This window comes from Callospermophilus lateralis, chromosome 4 (assembly GCF_048772815.1).
Source record: "Callospermophilus lateralis isolate mCalLat2 chromosome 4, mCalLat2.hap1, whole genome shotgun sequence".
Taxonomy (NCBI): domain Eukaryota; kingdom Metazoa; phylum Chordata; class Mammalia; order Rodentia; family Sciuridae; genus Callospermophilus; species Callospermophilus lateralis.
In genome coordinates, this window is record NC_135308.1 from 110,178,583 (window position 1) to 110,196,835 (window position 18,253).

General features: G+C 50.3%; 1 protein-coding gene across 1 annotated transcript in view; it reads left to right on the forward strand.

Moving 5' to 3' along the window:
* Positions 1–18,253, forward strand: part of Lrp1 (LDL receptor related protein 1) — an 80,311-nt gene that overhangs the window by 21,312 nt on the left and 40,746 nt on the right. Inside the window, exons 7-20 of the mRNA XM_076854739.1 lie at positions 3,183–3,345; positions 3,455–3,677; positions 4,997–5,186; positions 5,661–5,804; positions 6,917–7,153; positions 8,360–8,540; positions 9,544–9,766; positions 10,753–10,954; positions 11,234–11,359; positions 14,698–14,838; positions 14,971–15,096; positions 15,561–15,677; positions 16,095–16,175; positions 17,765–17,932. Of these exons, the coding sequence (XP_076710854.1) occupies positions 3,183–3,345; positions 3,455–3,677; positions 4,997–5,186; positions 5,661–5,804; positions 6,917–7,153; positions 8,360–8,540; positions 9,544–9,766; positions 10,753–10,954; positions 11,234–11,359; positions 14,698–14,838; positions 14,971–15,096; positions 15,561–15,677; positions 16,095–16,175; positions 17,765–17,932 (2,322 nt within the window). The remainder of the gene's footprint in view (positions 1–3,182; positions 3,346–3,454; positions 3,678–4,996; positions 5,187–5,660; positions 5,805–6,916; positions 7,154–8,359; positions 8,541–9,543; positions 9,767–10,752; positions 10,955–11,233; positions 11,360–14,697; positions 14,839–14,970; positions 15,097–15,560; positions 15,678–16,094; positions 16,176–17,764; positions 17,933–18,253) is intronic.

The window sequence follows — 18,253 nt, forward strand, 5'->3', positions numbered from 1 at the left end:
ACCCCGTGCTTCCCCAAGATTTCCTTATTTTAGAGAAAATAACTGAGTCTTATAACTGGAAGGGACTTCTTGGGAATCTGGTGAGGGCCTGTGTTTCTGGGAAAATAGCCACAATTTGGGAAATAGTTCTTGAACAATGTGGGTGCTGGAGAAGTTGATAACAACTGGAATTGTGGGGAGTGCAGCCTGCCCAGCATTGAGCTGGGGGTTGCAGGGTGGGCTGAGCACTTGCAAACACACATCCCAGGTCTACTCTGGGGCCTGGAGCTAAAGTCCTTGGCAACATCATAGACACCTATAGTCTCCTCTCTGATTCACATTTTTCTCTCCTATTCCCTAGTCTCCTTTTTTTTTATGTTGGAATCCCCAACTTCTCTGCCACCAGACCACCACCAAACTCCTTCCTCAAGGGTCCTTCCCTCCCCTTGGATTTATTTGAGATTCTCCTGTCTGAAGGCCTGGGGCCTTTGGTCAGGGCTTCCCCTGAGGGTAGTTCTCTTCTAAGTTTGTGGAGCCAGGAGGCTTAGGGCCTCTAGGCCAAAGCCCAGGGCTCCATCTGGCTCCCAAGCCATCCAACAGTTAGGGAGTTGCCCCAAGTAATCTATGGGGGAGCTCTGGAGGGAAAGTATCCCCTCCTAACTTGACCCTATCTTTCTGTGTTGGCTTTGGCATGGTGGCTCTGTGTGTGTGTGTGTGTGTGTGTGTGTGTGTGTGTGTGTGTGTATTGGGGCAGGCAAAGGAATCTGAACTTTAGGAAAGAGGAATATAATGTGGTGGAGGGGGTTGGATAACAAAGGATTTTTGCTTACAACTAATAGTCTCCAGCTGCAAAAATACCAAAGGGGAGGCCAGGCAGGCCAGGGACTCTGGTTCTTGCCAACTCCTCACCGGCCTGCTGAGTGGGGCCCTTGCCTGGCCTTTGGGGAGGTGGAAGGGGAGAACAGCCAAGGGTAAATATCTGAGAGTAGGGACCTTCTCTCCTCCTTCCTTCCTGGAAGTGGGAAGGAATCCAGGCCAGGAGGGAGGCTTTCAGGTCAGCCACATCCTGAGGCTTGGGAGGATGCCTGTGGAGATGGGGGCACCCAGGGATGGGGGCACCAGATCTCTGCAGGTTTCTTCCTTCTCTTGCCAAGGAATGGTGAATGGGCGGGGGGTGGGGGGAGGGGGGTTGCAGGGGCAGGGTGTTGCCAACCCTAGGGCTGGGCAGTGACTCAGGGAAGCCTCAGGAAGTTGGAGAGGACATATGTGCCAGCTGGTGCTGGGAAAACAGCTTGACTGATGAAGTGTGCACACAGGCCAGCAGTCCCAGACCCCTGCCGTGCCACCAAAGAAAGGACACACAGCCCTGTTTGACTTTGCGCTGCCTTGCTGGCTGCCTGGGGCTGTAGGCAGGTCCCCCACTTTGGGCCTTCAGTTTCCTTTGGAGGTGGCCCAGGGCATTCCTTTTAATCTGGTTTCTCTCTGGTAACAGTGTACAGGGCAGTTTGGTAGCCTGGACCTTCTTTCTCCTTGGTCTGGGCCTTCCCAGGCTAGGCTGCCCTGTCTCCCCAGGATGAGAGTACTGGGGGGCCTGCAAGAAAGAGTGGCTGGGTTTGGGGATGTGTCAGTACTTAGCGGGGGTAATACCTCATGCCTGTGACCTCTTTCTCCAGTCATCTTGGGGTGGAGTTTACCAGAGGGGACCTGAAGAGGAAACTGGTTTGATGAAGGCCTCCAATTGGCTCTTTCCCTTCCTCCCCACCCCAGCTTCAGTCCTATGACTGTGAGTCAGTGACCCCGCCAGCCAAGTTCCTTGGGAGCCATGTTCCTGTTCCCTTTGCTCCACCTCCTGCCACCCCCCTTATGCTCCTCACCCCCACCTCCCCACACCCCTGCCAACTATTAGGAAACAGCCCCTGAATGCCTGTGGAGAGGAGGGGGGATTAGGGAAGAGTTGAGCAGAGCTGAAGTTATTATACCTGTAGCTGTGGGGACACAGAATAAGACCTACTTAGGGTTGAGTGTGGGGAAAATTTCAGTTAAAGGCAGATAGGCCAAAGATTTCTTTACCTGTTAGGGCAATTGGTGAAAGTAGTGTTTACGGTAGGAATTTCCCAGTTTGCAACAGGCATTACTTCTGTTGGTGGTAGTTGGAAGGAACACTGGGAAGATAGAAGTCCACTAGTGGGTCCTAGAAGGAGGGGTCCAAAGGAGGCCAGCAGTCCCAGGCTTCCTACCTGCTAAAGTCCCACTATCCTTGCTCACTCCTCCTTTCTTTGTCCCTTCGGGGCCTCTTCCAAACCCTCCAGAACTGTAGCTCCGAATGAGTGGCAGCACCTGGTCTCCGTCTTCTCCCCTGACTCTCACCCTCCTGAAGCCCCCTCTCTTTCTGAACCATTCCCCAGTTTACCTTTGGTGTCCTTTCTTGACCCTCCCTATAGACTCTCTCCTTCAGGCCTGTATTTTTTCGCCCATTCCTTCTGATCTTCTTTAGGAAGTTGAGCAATAGGAACATGGAAGAAACAGGGTTGTGGGGTAAGTAGAGGAAATTTGGCCATGTTACTCATTCCCAACCTTGTACCACCATGAACTTTCCCTTTTCGATGTGAGTGGATCCCATATTTTGAAATATTTTTCTCCCAAACTGGGTTTATTCATGTGTATTCTGCTTTTCCATTTTAAAAATTTATACAACACGGGTAGCTTCTGGTCAGTTCTTCTGGTTAGCATAAGATAGGTAGACTTACCATATGAAGTGAAGCCAAAAGTCTAGCCAAAAGCAAAGATGTGATGTTTTCATTAGCCTGGATGCTCTTATCTCACATAAAAGCAGATTTGAAAAAAAAGTATTGGAATGAGCTAGTGAACCTGTCCTACTTTCGGTACCCCAGGAAAATAGTTCCTATTCAAGGATGTGCTGGAGTTGTAGAAGAGTGTTAGTTGACCTCAGCCGGTTTTTACCCAATACCCCTGCTTACAGCAAAACTGAGCCCAACCTGGAGAGTGGGGGCATGTCCAGGCTACTCAGTGTCCAGATGTATACAAAGATGGCTTAGGAACAAGACCAAGTGTGATACTGCTGATGGTCCCCATAGGAGCTGAGAAAGAGGAGATGCTATTGGGTACCCTGGGCTCTGCACCAGTCAAGAGGGGCTGCCTATGGGAGGATCTGCCTTCATAGCTGTTTCATTCACACTCTCCAGATGTGGAACAGATGGCCATCGACTGGCTGACGGGCAACTTCTACTTTGTGGATGACATCGATGATAGGATCTTTGTCTGCAACCGAAACGGGGACACGTGTGTTACTTTGCTAGACCTGGAACTCTACAACCCCAAAGGCATCGCTCTGGATCCTGCTATGGGGTGAGAGTGGCAGGCGGGGATTCTGGCCCTGGAAGTGGGGAGGCAGACAGTACAGTAGGAAAGAGGGCGTCCAATGTCCAGACCCCATTTAATGTGCATCTGCCTACAGGAAGGTGTTCTTCACTGACTACGGGCAGATCCCCAAGGTGGAGCGCTGTGACATGGATGGGCAGAACCGCACCAAGCTGGTCGATAGCAAGATTGTGTTTCCTCATGGCATCACACTGGACTTGGTCAACCGCCTTGTCTACTGGGCTGATGCCTACCTGGACTACATTGAAGTGGTGGACTACGAGGGCAAGGGCCGGCAGACCATCATCCAGGGTATCCTGGTGAGGGAGCTTTTGTCTGAGCATATTGTGAGGGAACCATTAACCAGGGCCTTCTGGTAAGGGGGAAGCCTTTGCAGGGGAACTGATCTCTAGACCTCCAGGTAAATGGGAGACAGTATGGGAACATGGTTGTCCCCAAGTCCTTCGGGGGAGTTAGGTGGGCAGGAGCACTTCAGACACAGGAAAGGATATGGCTTCCACTGATGGGAATAGTCATTTTAGAGACACCTTTTATTTCCTTTTTCACATATGCTCTACAAAATTGCCCATGGGAGATGAGCAAGCAGGTAGGTTATTCCCCCTTTGGCCAATACAGGGGGAAAAAAAAAGGCAGGGTTCAAAGATGCTTATTGACTTGCCTGAGGTCATACAACTGAGCAATAGTATTGAACTCAGTCAGGAAGGCTTGCTATTCAGAGTTGACACTTCCACTGTGGGATAGTTAGGGTGAACAGCCATACCAGTTTTCCTGGATCTGTCCTGGTTTTAGTCATGAAATTCCCAGAAACCAGGGAATTTCACTAGTCTTGAGCAAATTGGGACAGTTGGCCACCCTGGGTAAGCAATGTGGGCAGTGGGGGTTGTTATAGGGCTTGCTTGGGGCAGGTATATCTTCTTAGCCCTCCCAAGTTTGGGGACTAGAGTCAGGCTAAGAGTGTTCTCTGGAGACAAGAGTTTAGGGTCCATCTCTAACTCTGCCTAAAATCATTAAATCATCTACTGCTCACCTAATTCTGTGAGGGACATGGTTCTTGCCATCCAGGGATTTGGGTGAAGTAGGTGGGACAAGTCAGTAATCACACACCACGCCCTTGATAGCATAGAGTCAACAGAGAGTGTAGAAGGAGAGAACATCTCTTGTTAGAAGGTTTCAGAAGGATGTGAAGAATGAGTGGGATCTTGGTAAACATTAAATCTCCAGAACAGGATAGAGCAACTGGAAAAGACAATAATAAAGTGTGGAATTAGAAACCTGTAGGTGGTTCAGTGCAATGGCACACACCCATTCTCTCAGCTACTTAGGCAACTGAGGCAGAGAATCACAAGCTCAAGGCCAGCCTGGACAACTTAGACCCTGTCTCAAGATAAGATACGATTTTTAAAAAGGGCCTGGAATATAGCTCAGTGGAGAGTACTTGCCTAGCATGTGCAAGGCCCTGGGTTCAATCCCCAGCACTGCAGATATAGAACAAAACAAAACTGTCGGGTAAATTTGGGAAAGCAGACAATGGAGTTTGGGTGAGAGCTATGGAGCTATCCAGGGGCAGAGGAGGAGTACCTTCTAAACTCCTGTTGACCACTCTCATCTGCCATCTCAGATTGAGCACCTGTATGGCCTGACTGTATTTGAGAATTATTTGTACGCCACCAACTCAGACAATGCCAACACCCAGCAGAAGACAAGTGTGATCCGTGTAAACCGCTTTAACAGCACTGAGTACCAGGTTGTCACACGTGTGGACAAGGGTGGTGCTCTCCACATCTACCACCAGCGGCGTCAGCCCCGAGGTGAGCAGGCTCCAATGGCCCCTCCAAAGTTGGCTTCACCCTGAAAGGGTTCTGGGCTCAGGCTCATAGCCTCTCTCTGGACCTTCCCATGGGGACCCTTTATTCTTTCATATCATGAGTGCCTCTCCTAGTCATTCACCCCAGGCTTCCTACCCTGGCCCCTTCCTACCCTCTGGAGACCTTTTCTCTCATTCTGCTCCTCCCAGTTCCCTTACTGGGCTAGAGCAGGAACACCTGGCCCTGGGCAAAATTGGGACTGTCCCCTGATTACTGGAACCCCCACCTGAGAGAAGCCTGAAGATTAAGTTGTGGCGGGGCAAAGGTATCCCCATTCTGTGGCTTCCAAATCCTAAAATGGAACAACAGCTGCCAAGAACCACAGGAGCAGGAAGTGTTTCAGACTTCAGAAAGATTTCTGAGGGTCCGGACTCAGGGTCTCTAAGGGATCCTGACAGCTCTTCCCCCTGCCCCCAGTGCGGAGCCACGCCTGCGAGAACGACCAGTATGGGAAGCCTGGCGGCTGCTCTGACATCTGCCTGCTGGCCAACAGCCACAAGGCACGGACCTGCCGCTGCCGCTCCGGCTTCAGCCTGGGCAGTGATGGGAAGTCCTGCAAAAGTGAGTGACAGGGGAAGGCGGGTGCATCTGCTGGGGGTGGAAGGGTGTCCTCAGATGTACCCCTCACAGCCTGCTGCTTCTCTTTGAGATGCAAAGAAGTGAAGGCAGAGATGGAACTTGAACAGGGCTTTTCCTACTGCCCCTCTTGGGCTCCATAGAAGTCTATAAACTGCAATCATTCATTCACTCACAAGTATCTAGTGAGCACTGGCCATGTGTTTGGTGCTGTTCTGGAAATGAGGATTCAACAAGGTAGATGTCATCCCTGGCCTTATGGAACTTATAGTGTAGTCAGAGAGACAGATAAATAAATATGACTTTAAATAATAATAGATATATGAAGAAAATAAAGCAGATAATACCGTTAGTGATGACAGGGAGAGATTTCTTGAAGATGTGGTATTTGAGCCAAGTTTTCTGTAAAGTAAGAAAGCCAACCATGTTGAGAAGAGCATTTCCAGCAGAGAAAATCGACATGCAAAGGCCCTGAGGCCAGTGTGAGCTTGGCGTGCTAGAGGAACAGCACAGAGACCAGCAGGGCTGAGTGGTATGAGTAAAAGGAGATAGGGAGGGAGAAGCTGGGTTTTATTCTAACTGAGATGAAAAGCTTGTGGTGACTGTGGAGAAAAGAAATGATGTGATTGGATTCACATTGTGTAAAAAAAAATCACACTTCTGGTAGATGGAGGATGGGCAGTAGGGAAGTAGCCAGGAGGCTATTTCCGTGGTGTAGGCCAGAAGTAATGTGGTTTAGACTAGGATGGTAGCAGAGGAAGTTGTGAAAAGCCATCAATTTCCAACACATTTTGAAGGTAGTCCTTTTAGGCCACTAATTTCACTAACAAGTAGTGGATACTTAACTGAAATCATGCTGTCCTTCTTACACTTCCCACCTGAGCACACGAGTCAAACTCTCAGGGTGCAGTGACCCTGGACCCAGAGTCAAACTTGTCAGTGTGTGTTCTGTTCTTCTGACATAGAACCCCACTTTTCCCACGTCTCACGATCCTGCACAGCCGAGGCAGTGCATCCCTCCAGCTGAGAAGAGAGTGTGTGTGTGTGTGTGTGTGTGTGTGTGTGTGTGACTTAATGCCTATTTGTGCCTTCTCTAGAGCCGGAGCATGAGCTGTTCCTTGTGTACGGCAAGGGCCGGCCAGGCATCATCCGGGGCATGGACATGGGGGCCAAGGTCCCGGACGAGCACATGATCCCCATCGAGAACCTCATGAACCCCCGGGCCCTGGACTTCCATGCAGAGACGGGCTTTATCTACTTTGCTGACACCACCAGCTACCTCATTGGCCGCCAGAAGATTGATGGCACTGAGCGGGAGACCATCCTGAAGGATGGTAAGAGCCTCCACAGTTGGAGGCGTGGGTAGGACTCGTGAAGGACATGGCACCCGGCGGGAGAAATCTGGGGCCTAGGCATCTCTTTCTTCGTGCCCTGTCAGCATAGTGAGTCCCCTGCTGAGCGGTTGGCTGGGCTGGTTGGCATGGAGATAAGGGGATAGACAGGTTGACCCCTGTGTGACCCTCTTCTTGGCTGAGTCAAAAAGAGGCAGGAGGATGGATGGGTTAGGCAGCGTGGGCCGTCCTCACCAGCCCTTGGGAAAACTCAGGGTCTCTCTGCCATTGGCCCAGAGCCCTGGTGCTGCACACAGCACACAGCTGGGAGAGGCCTGAGGCCCTGAATCAGAGCCAGGCTTGCTAAATCCGAGCAGGGCACACCCACACGTGTGCACACACAAGGTCTATGCAGCTAGATCTCACGGACACCAAAAACTGTACCCTTACATGTCACTAGAAAATTGTGCTTTGTGAGTTGCATCTAGTTTTTTTCCCTCTGAGCTGCTTGGGCAGGTCCACCATTCACTGTCTCCTGAAGACCATGCACATGGGGCTGTTGTGTTCTATGGGTACCATGCCAAACCTGCACTTGAGCCCCACTTGGGCTCCGTAACCGGTCAATCTGGCTGAGGCCAGTTACCACCCTTTGCCCTTCTCCCCACTCACTCTCCAGTACAGCTCAGAGAACCTCCGTTGTCAGCAATCATAAGACTGTGGGGAAATCAAAAGTAACTCCTCATCAGGAAAAGATTGGGGTTCCCTATATCGGGGGAGCTGCTATTTAAAGGACATTTGAGATGAAACCTTTGGCTAAGTGAAAAATTACTTCCTGATTTATTCATTTTGTTAGTTCAGGAGTTTTAGGCTTAGAATCTGGCATCACGCTTGTGCCCCAAACCGTGTCACATTGTCTCGGCTGTCCACATAAGCACAGGCCCCAAACTGCCCACATGTGAGAGCCCACGTCAGCCACATAGTTTCCCAGCCACCAGTTGGAGTTTTGAGTGATTCTGCCCAACACAGATGTGGTCACAAAGTGATCTTCTTTGATCCTCCCTCTGGCCTCCTCTCATCCAGAGCACCAGGTGCTTCCCACCTCCCTGACGGGCTCCAGTTGCTCCCAGCTCCTGTGTCCTGCAGAGTCAGAGGCAGACACTTTGGAGCTTCTTTTGTGGCTTCTCCTCATGGCTTCCTCAACCCCCACAGGCATCCACAATGTGGAAGGTGTGGCTGTAGACTGGATGGGGGACAATCTGTACTGGACAGATGATGGGCCCAAGAAGACCATCAGTGTGGCAAGGTTGGAGAAAGCTGCTCAGACCCGCAAGACCTTAATCGAGGGCAAGATGACACACCCCAGGGCCATTGTGGTGGATCCACTTAATGGGTGAGTCCTCCCAATCTTGGGGTGGGAGGAGCCAGGAGTATGTGGGTCTCAGAGAAATGGGGAAGGAGATGGGGAGGGAAGCCAGGGAGGGCAGCTGAGGTAGGCCACTTGAGCAAGAAGAGAGGTTGAAAGAGGAGCAGATGTCTCTGTCTTCAGGGCATTGGAAGTGATGCTTTCAGTACATAAGTAGAAATTTGATCCTGTCCTCTACCAGTTCCCCTTACCCTTTGAATGGGCTCAGAGTCCTCTGCCGGTTCCCCTTTCCCTTTGAATCAGACCCAGGCTCCTTATCTGGCCCGCATGGCCCTGCCCTACAGGGCCCTATAGGTTTGCCTGACACTTGTCTGATCTCATCTGCACCTCGTTTCCTACACTTAGGAGTTCTGTGCCTGCTGCCTGCTGTCTTTTCCTCAGACACCCCAGCAACCCCTGCCTCAGGGCTTTTGCTCTTGGACTTCCTCTGCCTGGAACGCCCAGATTCTTGCAGATCTGATTCCTTCTCCATGTCAGGTCTCAGCTCAAACGCTACCTCCTCGGAGAAGCCTTCCCCTGCTAGGGTCCCCCCAGCTGCTGTTCAGCCACTCTCCATCCCATCACTGTTCCATTTCCTTCCTGCTTTTATCATTCTCTGACGTGAACTTCTTCTTCTGGTTCTTTTGTGTGTTGTGCTGGGGGTTAAACCCAGGGCCTCACGCATGCTAAGCAAGCACTCTACCATGACATGACTTTCTTGATTGACTTGTTTCTCATGGGAGTGGGGACCTTGGATGACTTGGTCTCTGCTGCATCTCTGAGTGCCTGAACTATGCCCGCTTTCAGTAGCCACTCAGCAAATGTTGGTTGAATAAAAGAGATATGAAATGAATGCAATGTGTGGTCCAAGAATGAACAGGGCAGAAGACCCCTAGAAGCGGCTCTGGACACCACTCACGAATCAGGATTGTAGAAGAGGCTGCTGATGGCATAAGTGGCCCATGTGGTGCTGACCAGTTGCTGCCCACAGGTGGATGTACTGGACGGACTGGGAGGAGGACCCCAAGGACAGTCGGCGAGGGCGACTGGAGAGGGCGTGGATGGACGGCTCACACCGAGATATCTTTGTCACTTCCAAGACAGTACTTTGGCCTAATGGGCTAAGCCTGGACATCCCAGCTGGGCGCCTCTACTGGGTGGATGCCTTCTATGACCGCATTGAGACCATACTGCTCAATGGCACAGACCGGAAGGTGGGCAGGCATGTGTGCATTACTAGACCACATTTATACATGCATGAGGCTGTGTGTGAATATATGGGTATCTATGTGAGCAGGCCTGTGTGCTTCATGTATGTTTACCTGTGTCTGTAGTTGTGTATATCTGTGTGTGTATGTTTCCTGTATTGTGTTGTCCAAGGATTACTTTGGTAGTGTATGTTTGTGTTCATCCATCACACACATACACAGCATGCTTCAGTGTGTCTGCACTAAAGTATGAGACCCTGAGAGATGGCATGTATGTATACCTGTTCATTTGGGTGGTTGTGCTCTGTGAGTCATGTGTGTGCCTAGGTGTGTAGACCAAACTCTAGTACATAAGGCCCTTCATGATATGGCCAATGACTACTTCTGTGGCCTCCTTTCTCCCCTTTGTCCCTATATTGCAACTTTCTTTTAACAAGTGATGCTAGACAGCTTGTAATTCCTAGCACACATGGCAGTGCCTCTGCCCCAGAGCTGTGGCTTATGCAGCTTTTTCTGTCTGAGAATCCACCTCAGCTCCTCTTCCCACTGGATTTCTCATGTGTGCCCTCCATGAGACTGTGGTTGCTCAAACACAAGACCATGTATTTTTCTTCTCTGAATGCCTACCACAGTTTGGCCCTTAATATATCAAGATAAATGTTTATTGAATGGAGAAATGAATTCTGGCTCTCTGCTCAGTAGTGTATGTGGGGTAGGGGAATTTAAATGAATATAAATGACCCCAAGAGAAGACAGTATGGGCAACCTCGTCATCTTCAGCCTTTCTACGTTACCTGTGGGGTCAGGTTATGGCATCTCACTGTGTGCAAAGCTATCACCCGTATTAGCCAGAGCACCAGGCTAATGGGAAAAACAAAGGCAAGGCCCCGAACATAAACAAATGAATGTATGTAACATTTATCTCCCCGGGCCTCCCTCAGGCATACCCCCTTGTCTTCCCAACTCCTCAGAAACATCCCCTCCATTTCTAGATTGTGTATGAGGGTCCTGAGCTGAACCATGCATTTGGCCTGTGTCACCATGGCAACTACCTCTTTTGGACTGAATACCGGAGTGGCAGTGTCTACCGCTTAGAACGGGGCACAGGAGGCACACCCCCGATTGTCACTCTTCTGCGCAGCGAGCGTCCCCCTATCTTTGAGATCCGCATGTATGATGCCCAGCAGCAACAAGGTACCCACTTTGGCTGGGGCTGGGGGCAGGGTGGTACCTAGATGGTGGAATGGATATTGAGACGTCTCCCAACCCAGTTTGACTCTCTGTTCCTGTTTCTCTCCTTGCCCCATGTCAACATGCCCTTTGTTCTTTTGATATTTCTTTCCTCTTCTGTCTCCTCATTTTATGTGTCTCCTTGCCAATCCCCTCCCCTCCCCTCCTAACCTTTCCTGATGCTGCTGCACCCATCCCTGTTCTGTCCTTCCCATATGCCTCCCTGTGATTCCTCCCCAACAGTGGGTACCAACAAATGCCGGGTGAACAATGGCGGCTGCAGCAGCCTGTGCTTGGCCACCCCTGGGAGCCGCCAGTGTGCTTGTGCTGAGGACCAAGTGTTGGGCACCGACGGCGTCACTTGCTTGGGTACAAGGGGCCTGGTGGGATGGATTGGGAAGCAGACCCCACCAGACGGATGTCACAGAGAGGGCAGGAGAGGCAGAAGGACCCTGTGGGGCCTTTAGGAAGCCAGGCATGGGGGTGAGAGAAGGTTCTGGGGGCTGGGAGGGTTCAAGGGGCCTGAGGGATGGCGGAATGTGAAAGGTTATGAAGATCAAGAGAAACTGAGTGAGAAACAGGACAACTATGGAAGAAAATATTCTTAACTCCTTTTAACTTTAATTCCCCATTATCAAAGTAAAATAATAGTAGTTCAAAATATTGGAAATTAGAGAGCAAAAAAGCCCAAAGCTCACCATCAAATACCCACCATATTGTTAGCATGGTGGTAAATTACACACCATCCTTTTTAGATGGGTTATACTGTGTTTTTAAAAAATATTTATTTTTTAGTTTTTTGGCGGACACAACATCTTTGTTTGTATGTGGTGCTGAGGATCGAACCCCAGGCCGCACGCATGCCAGGCGAGCGCACTACAGCTTGAGCCACATCCCCAGCCCGGTTATACTGTTTTTTGCTTTGTTTTTTAATGTCATTGTATGTTTATACCTTTATTTATTTATTTATATGCGGTGCTGAGAATCAAACCCAGTACCTCACACATGCTAAGCAAGTGCTCTACCTCTGAGCTACAACCCTAGCCCTACACTCTTGTTTTTAACACAGCTATCATCATAGCTATACATGAAATATCTTCTACCAACCCCTGCCTTCCCCCTTTTTTTTCTGAGGCAAGGTCTCACTGAGTTGCTGAGGCTGGCCAGGAACTTGAGATCCCCCTGCCTCAGGCTCCTGAGTCTCTGGGATTATAAGCATGCACTACTGTGCCTGGCCTCTTCAGCATTTTTGACTCATGTGTAATAATAGTATTTTCTGTGTTATTATTGTGTTATTTAATTTATTTTTTTATTGCAATGTTGGGGATCAAGCCCACCTGCTAGGCAAGTGTTTTACCACTGAACAACATCCCTGGCCCTTATTGCATTGTTTATATATCCCTGTTGTTAAAAATAAAAGGGGAGGGGCTGGGGTCCTGCTCAGTGGTAGACCACTTGCCTCTCATGTGTGGGGCATTGGGTTCGATCCTCAGCACCACATAAATAAATAAAGTAAAACTATTGTGTCCATATACAACTAAAAATTTTTAAAATAATTTTTTAAATAAATAAATGAATAAAAGGGGAGTCTGGGGATGTAGCTCAGTAGGTAAGGATTTGATACCTAGCACTACAAAAAAGGTTTTAAAAATAAAAGTGGGCCATGTTCATTGTAGCAAGAAATAAATATGAAGTATATAAAAATGTAAGGCAGAAAGTACAAATCACCCCAAATTCTACCACCCCTAGATAAGCACTGTTGCCATTTTGGGGAGCATCCTCCCAAACATTTCTCTCTGCATTACTTTTACATAAATGGAATTGTGCTGCACATGCTGTTCTGTGTCCTGCTTTTGTCACTTGGCAGTATGTCATGAACACATAAGCAGCATTTTTAATGGCTAAAATATATTTCATTTAGTAGTGTTCCATATTTTGTTCAGCCATTTCTCTACTGTTGGATGTTTAGATTGTTTCCAGTTTTGTTTTTTTTTTGTTATAATAATAACAGCCGGCATTTATTGAGCACATACTCTGTGCAGAGCACTATTATGAGTCTTTCTCATGCAGTAACTTAGTCCTTAAAACATCCTTGTGGGGAAGGTGTTTTTATTATTTCCACTTTACAAATAAAGAAACCAAGGCACAAAGTTAGAGCAGCATTCAAACATAAGTCTGACTCAGAGCCCATTTCTTTTTTTTTTTTTTTTTTGTACTGGAGATCAAACCCAGGAGTGCTCAACCACCAAGCCTACATCCCCAGCCTTTTTAAAAATATTTTATTTAGAGACAGGGTCTTGCTGAGTTGCTTAGGGCCTCACTTAGTTGCTGGAGCTGGTTTTGAACTCACAATCCTCCTGCCTTAGCCTCCTGGGATTATAGGTGTGCATGCATCACCATGCCCGGCAGAGCCCATTTCTTTTTTTTTTTAATATTTATTTCTTAGTTGTACACAATACCTTTATTTTGTTTATTTATTTTTATGTGGTGCTGAGGATCGAAACCAGAGCCTAGCACATGCTAGGCGAGCACTCTACCGCTGAGCCACAACCCCAGCCCCAAGAACCCATTTCTTAATTCCCACTCTGCCATTACTCTCATCTTGTCTTCCCATATTCTGGATGATTTCCGTACAGCAGACTCCCAGGAGTGAAAAGGGTTAGTGGAATTTAGTGTTCAGCTAAGATGGAGAGAGAGTAACAGCAGAGGAGGGTGAGGCACGGAGGGGCCAGGGTAATGAAGGTCATCTTGGTGGACATTGAGTTCACCAGCAACCTGGGAACCCTGTACAAATAGAGGTTGGCATAGTCTAATAATGTGAAAGTCAACACTGATTTTTTTAGAAAAGGGAGAGAAAGAATACACAGGAAGCACTAGTGAGATGCAAGGAGGACACACATCTACCTCCAGGCTAGTGGTTCATGGCATAAGGAGAGAAAATAGCCACCCATAGGACCCAGGGAAAATTTCATAGGTTGGAGATGGATAGATTGGGTCAGAAATGGAAAGTGCACAGATGTAGGGCCTGGGAGACAGGGGCTGACACTGTGCTCCTGGATTTTTGCACTTACCAATGTGAATGTAGACAGAGGACACAGTGATTTCACTGTTAAGAAGGCTAAAACAGATGGTGATGTGTAACAACTGTGTTGGAGACAGGAAGGGTGGAGCCTGCAGAGTTCTGAAGCCTGTCTTCACTTCTGCTGGTGGGGTAGATACATCTGCAAAAAAAAAAAAGGTCCAGAGACCAGGACAGGGTCCTGGGAATCCCCGAGATGACTTCCAAGGGGAAAGGGCAAAGAGCAGGGGCAGAAAGGGCTGCTTGGTAGTGAGAAAAGTATGGGACTCTCTTGGAAGCTGTTTTATGCTTGGGCTATGTCAAAGTACAAAAATTACTAAGTAAACATCAACAGTGTTTCTTGAGAAACAATTGTAGCTTCCATCCGGATAATTTGTTCATGAAGATTCATGTACTAGGGATAATTACTCTGTATATTATTAAAACATAGTAAGGGGCTGGGAATGTGGCTCAGGGGTGGAGTGGTTGCCTGGCATGCCCTGGGTTTGATCTCCAGCACCACTGATGATGATGATGATAATAATAATAATTATTATTATTATTTAATAAAACATAGTAAAACAAAAAAACATACAGGGGGCTTAACCTGGGTCTGACCTTCCCCCTCACATTCCTGTGGTGCCCACAGCGAACCCATCCTACGTGCCCCCACCCCAGTGCCAGCCAGGCGAGTTCGCCTGTGCCAACAGCCGCTGTGTCCAGGAGCGCTGGAAATGTGATGGAGACAATGACTGCCTGGACAACAGTGATGAGGCCCCAGCTCTCTGCCGTGAGTGTCCCCACCCCCTGAACCCCCCACCTGTTGGATAGCAGGCAGAAGGCTCTGGAAGCACCTGTCCCTGACTGGGCAGATAGAGAACTGGGGTCACACCCTCTCACCCCACACCTGTCCCCTCCCCAGATCAGCACACCTGCCCTTCAGACCGATTCAAGTGTGAGAACAACCGATGCATCCCCAACCGCTGGCTCTGTGATGGGGACAACGACTGTGGAAACAGTGAGGACGAGTCCAATGCCACTTGTTCAGGTGTGGAATGGGGGTAGGGCAAGTGGGCAGCCAAGCCTGGGAAGACAGAGAAACCTCGGGGAGAAATGAAAAAGTTCAGGACCTCGAGGGCAGAGGGGATGGAGCTTGGGAGAAGGCAAGTCTGCCCCTTCCCTGGAAGGCTGGCAGGGCTCTGCTGTCAGGGAACTGGGGGGCGGGGGAGCCCCAGATTGGAGAAGAGCAGCAAGGCAGGGCGATCCTCTTTGTGAAGGACACAAGAGGCCTCTTGAGAGATGAGACAAGAGACCATATAGATGGTCTCGTGAAACCGTATAGATGGTCTCATGAGACCATATAGATGGTTTCGAACTTCTCCAAGAGGAAGGGTTTTGAGCCCTGGGGAATAAGGGTCTCCAAAGGCGGAGAATAAAGGCAAATAATCAGGGAAGAAAAGGACTAAGAGAAGGTCAGGGCTATAAGCACTCCTACCTCTCCCCGTCCCCCAGCTCGTACCTGCCCACCCAACCAGTTCTCCTGTGCCAGTGGACGCTGCATCCCCATCTCCTGGACCTGCGATCTGGATGATGACTGTGGGGACCGCTCTGATGAATCAGCCTCTTGTGGTGAGACGGACAGTAGAAAGGCCAGGCTGGGCCTGGTGGCGGGCAGAGGAAGCCCATGAACCCATGCCCTGGGGTCGGGGCCTGGAGAGATCCTGCACCTTAGTACCTTGGTGGCCTTGAGCAAGTTACTTCATCTCCATGGCCTCCATGGGTTTCATTTGTCAAATGGGGCCAATAACAGCACTGACATCACAGCACTGATGTAGGGGCTCAGGGTGCTCAAGCACACAAAGCACTTAGCCCAGGGCCTGTAAGGGTGCCTGGTAGGAATGAGGGAGCAGTTTCCTGCTGAGCACCTGGCCTTCCTTCCCCATCCGAGTGGCCTACAGGCTGCTGGTTATGGGAGGGCCCCCTGTTTGATGCCTGAATGTTGTGTGATCTTGAGGGCCTTACTCGGCTATCCTTTCTCCCTGACAGCGTATCCTACCTGTTTTCCTCTGACGCAGTTTACCTGTAACAATGGCAGATGTATCAACATCAACTGGCGATGTGACAATGGTAAGAGCTTGCCTCCAGTCACCCACCCCCATTCCTAGGAAAGTTAGAAGCCACATCCAGATCCTGGTTAGGGAGGAAAGAAGCTTTAGAATCAAGAGCTGGGGCTCCCTCCAGTACACAGAAGTCCTGCTGGGTTGGCTGAAAGCAAAAAGGAGCCAGAAATGCCATAGGAAACCAAGGCTGACTGAAGGGAGGCCCTACCCATCGTCTGTTAGCACTGTTTCTGCCCCTAGCAGGGCCTGAGCTGCCCACCCTCTGACAGGGCTCAGGGGCCAGGGTGAGATGAGCAAGAAGGACAGAGCAATGAGAGCCTGACTCCTTTTTTCCTATAACCCCCCATTTTCTGGGGCCCTTGGTACAGACCCTAGGCTCTGGGCTCCAGGCCGGAAGCCCACTTGGCAGTCAGCCATGGACCAGGTGATGTCAGCCCCAAGTTGCAGGGGCCTCCACATGTATAAATGTGTGCACAGGTGACTGTTGTGTGTGTGTCATCTTGGGATCTGTCGTGTCTGGTGTGGTGTCATGTTGTGATGTGCTGCCCCAGTGGCTCCAGCCCTGGCTCGCATGTGCAGATGGGTGGGTCGGCGCCATGTTGCCCTCCTCCTTGCTGGGTCTCGCGTGCCAATGGTTGCCCTGGCGGTTTCTGTGTTTCAGAGAAGGATTGTGGGGACGGCTCTGACGAAAAGACCTGTCCTGAGCCTGCCGGTCAGTGCATAGAAGCACATGCACCATCACCCCAGAGCCCCAACTGCTCCCCAGGATCCCCAGGCCCCCTGCCCCAGAGCTGTAGTCAGATACGAAGGAAAAGCAGCAGAGAGGAGAAAAGGGGGAAAAAACCAGAAAGAAAACAGTGGATGAGGAGGAAGTGGAAAGGACAGAGGGGACCACTCAAAGGAGAGATGACAGAGAGATGGTGAGGAGAAGGCCAGGATGTGGGGGAGGAGAGAGTTGGGGAAGCAAATTAACTGGAAAAGGAACAGGAACACGACCCAAGAGGGACAGCCAAACCCCAGCCTTCCCATGTGTCCTATGGATGTGGGGGAATTTCAGCAGCCTCTAGCCCAGGGCCCAGAAGACAGGGTGTTCATTCATCCAGGCTCAGACACCTTCTCCAGAACACCCCGACCTTCCCAGCTGCAGGCAGGCCCCTGAGAGCTAGCACCCAGTCATGTGCCTGGGGTGCCCACACTCAGACTGGGGCCCTCATGAAACCCTCTTCAGCCCAGCAGAGAGGCCCATTCTGCCTACCTCTGCCTCCCAAATCTCAGAAACCCCTGCCCGTCCCTCCAAAGCAAGCAGACCCTGTTCCCACACCCCCCACTGAAAAGGGAAAGCAACATCTCCTTTCCCACCCCAGCCTTTCTGAGACTGAGGAAGGGGCCCTCCTGGAGCCCACCCTGCCCCCGCCCCATGGGCCATGGTGCATGCTGCAGTCTATGCAGTTTCTGTGTCTTTTCTGTTTGTTATTTTCTCAGTGGGAGGTTGGGGGTATCTGTGGGTGGGAATGAGGAGGTGGAGGGGGCCAAGCTGGGGTCACAGAGAAGGCTGCTCTGCTGATCTCCTTCTTGCCTCTCCCCTTCTCCCCCCAGACAATGACTGTGGGGACAACAGTGATGAGGCTGGCTGCAGCCACTCCTGCTCTAGTACCCAGTTCAAGTGTAACAGCGGCCGCTGCATCCCTGAGCACTGGACCTGTGATGGGGACAATGACTGCGGGGACTACAGCGATGAGACACACGCCAACTGCACCAACCAGGGTGGGCACCTGGGGACCTGCAGGGTGGGGTGAGATGGGCTCCTTGGCCCATCCATCCATCTGCCCACCTCGCTGTGGGTTGGTCAGCGTCTGGAAACCCAAGATAGCTGAGACCTGGCTCTATCTGTCCTTCAGGAAGTTCCAGTCCTGTGGGAGAGGGAGATTGCCAACAAATTATTGCCACACACTGCTAAGATCACGGGCTTCGAAGTTGGGTGGCCTTGGGTTTGAGCTCCAGTTCTGCAACTTATTATCTGAGTGGCCTTGGGCAAGCTACTTAATCTCCGTGGGCCTCTGAATTTCCTCTGCAAAGGGGGGTAAT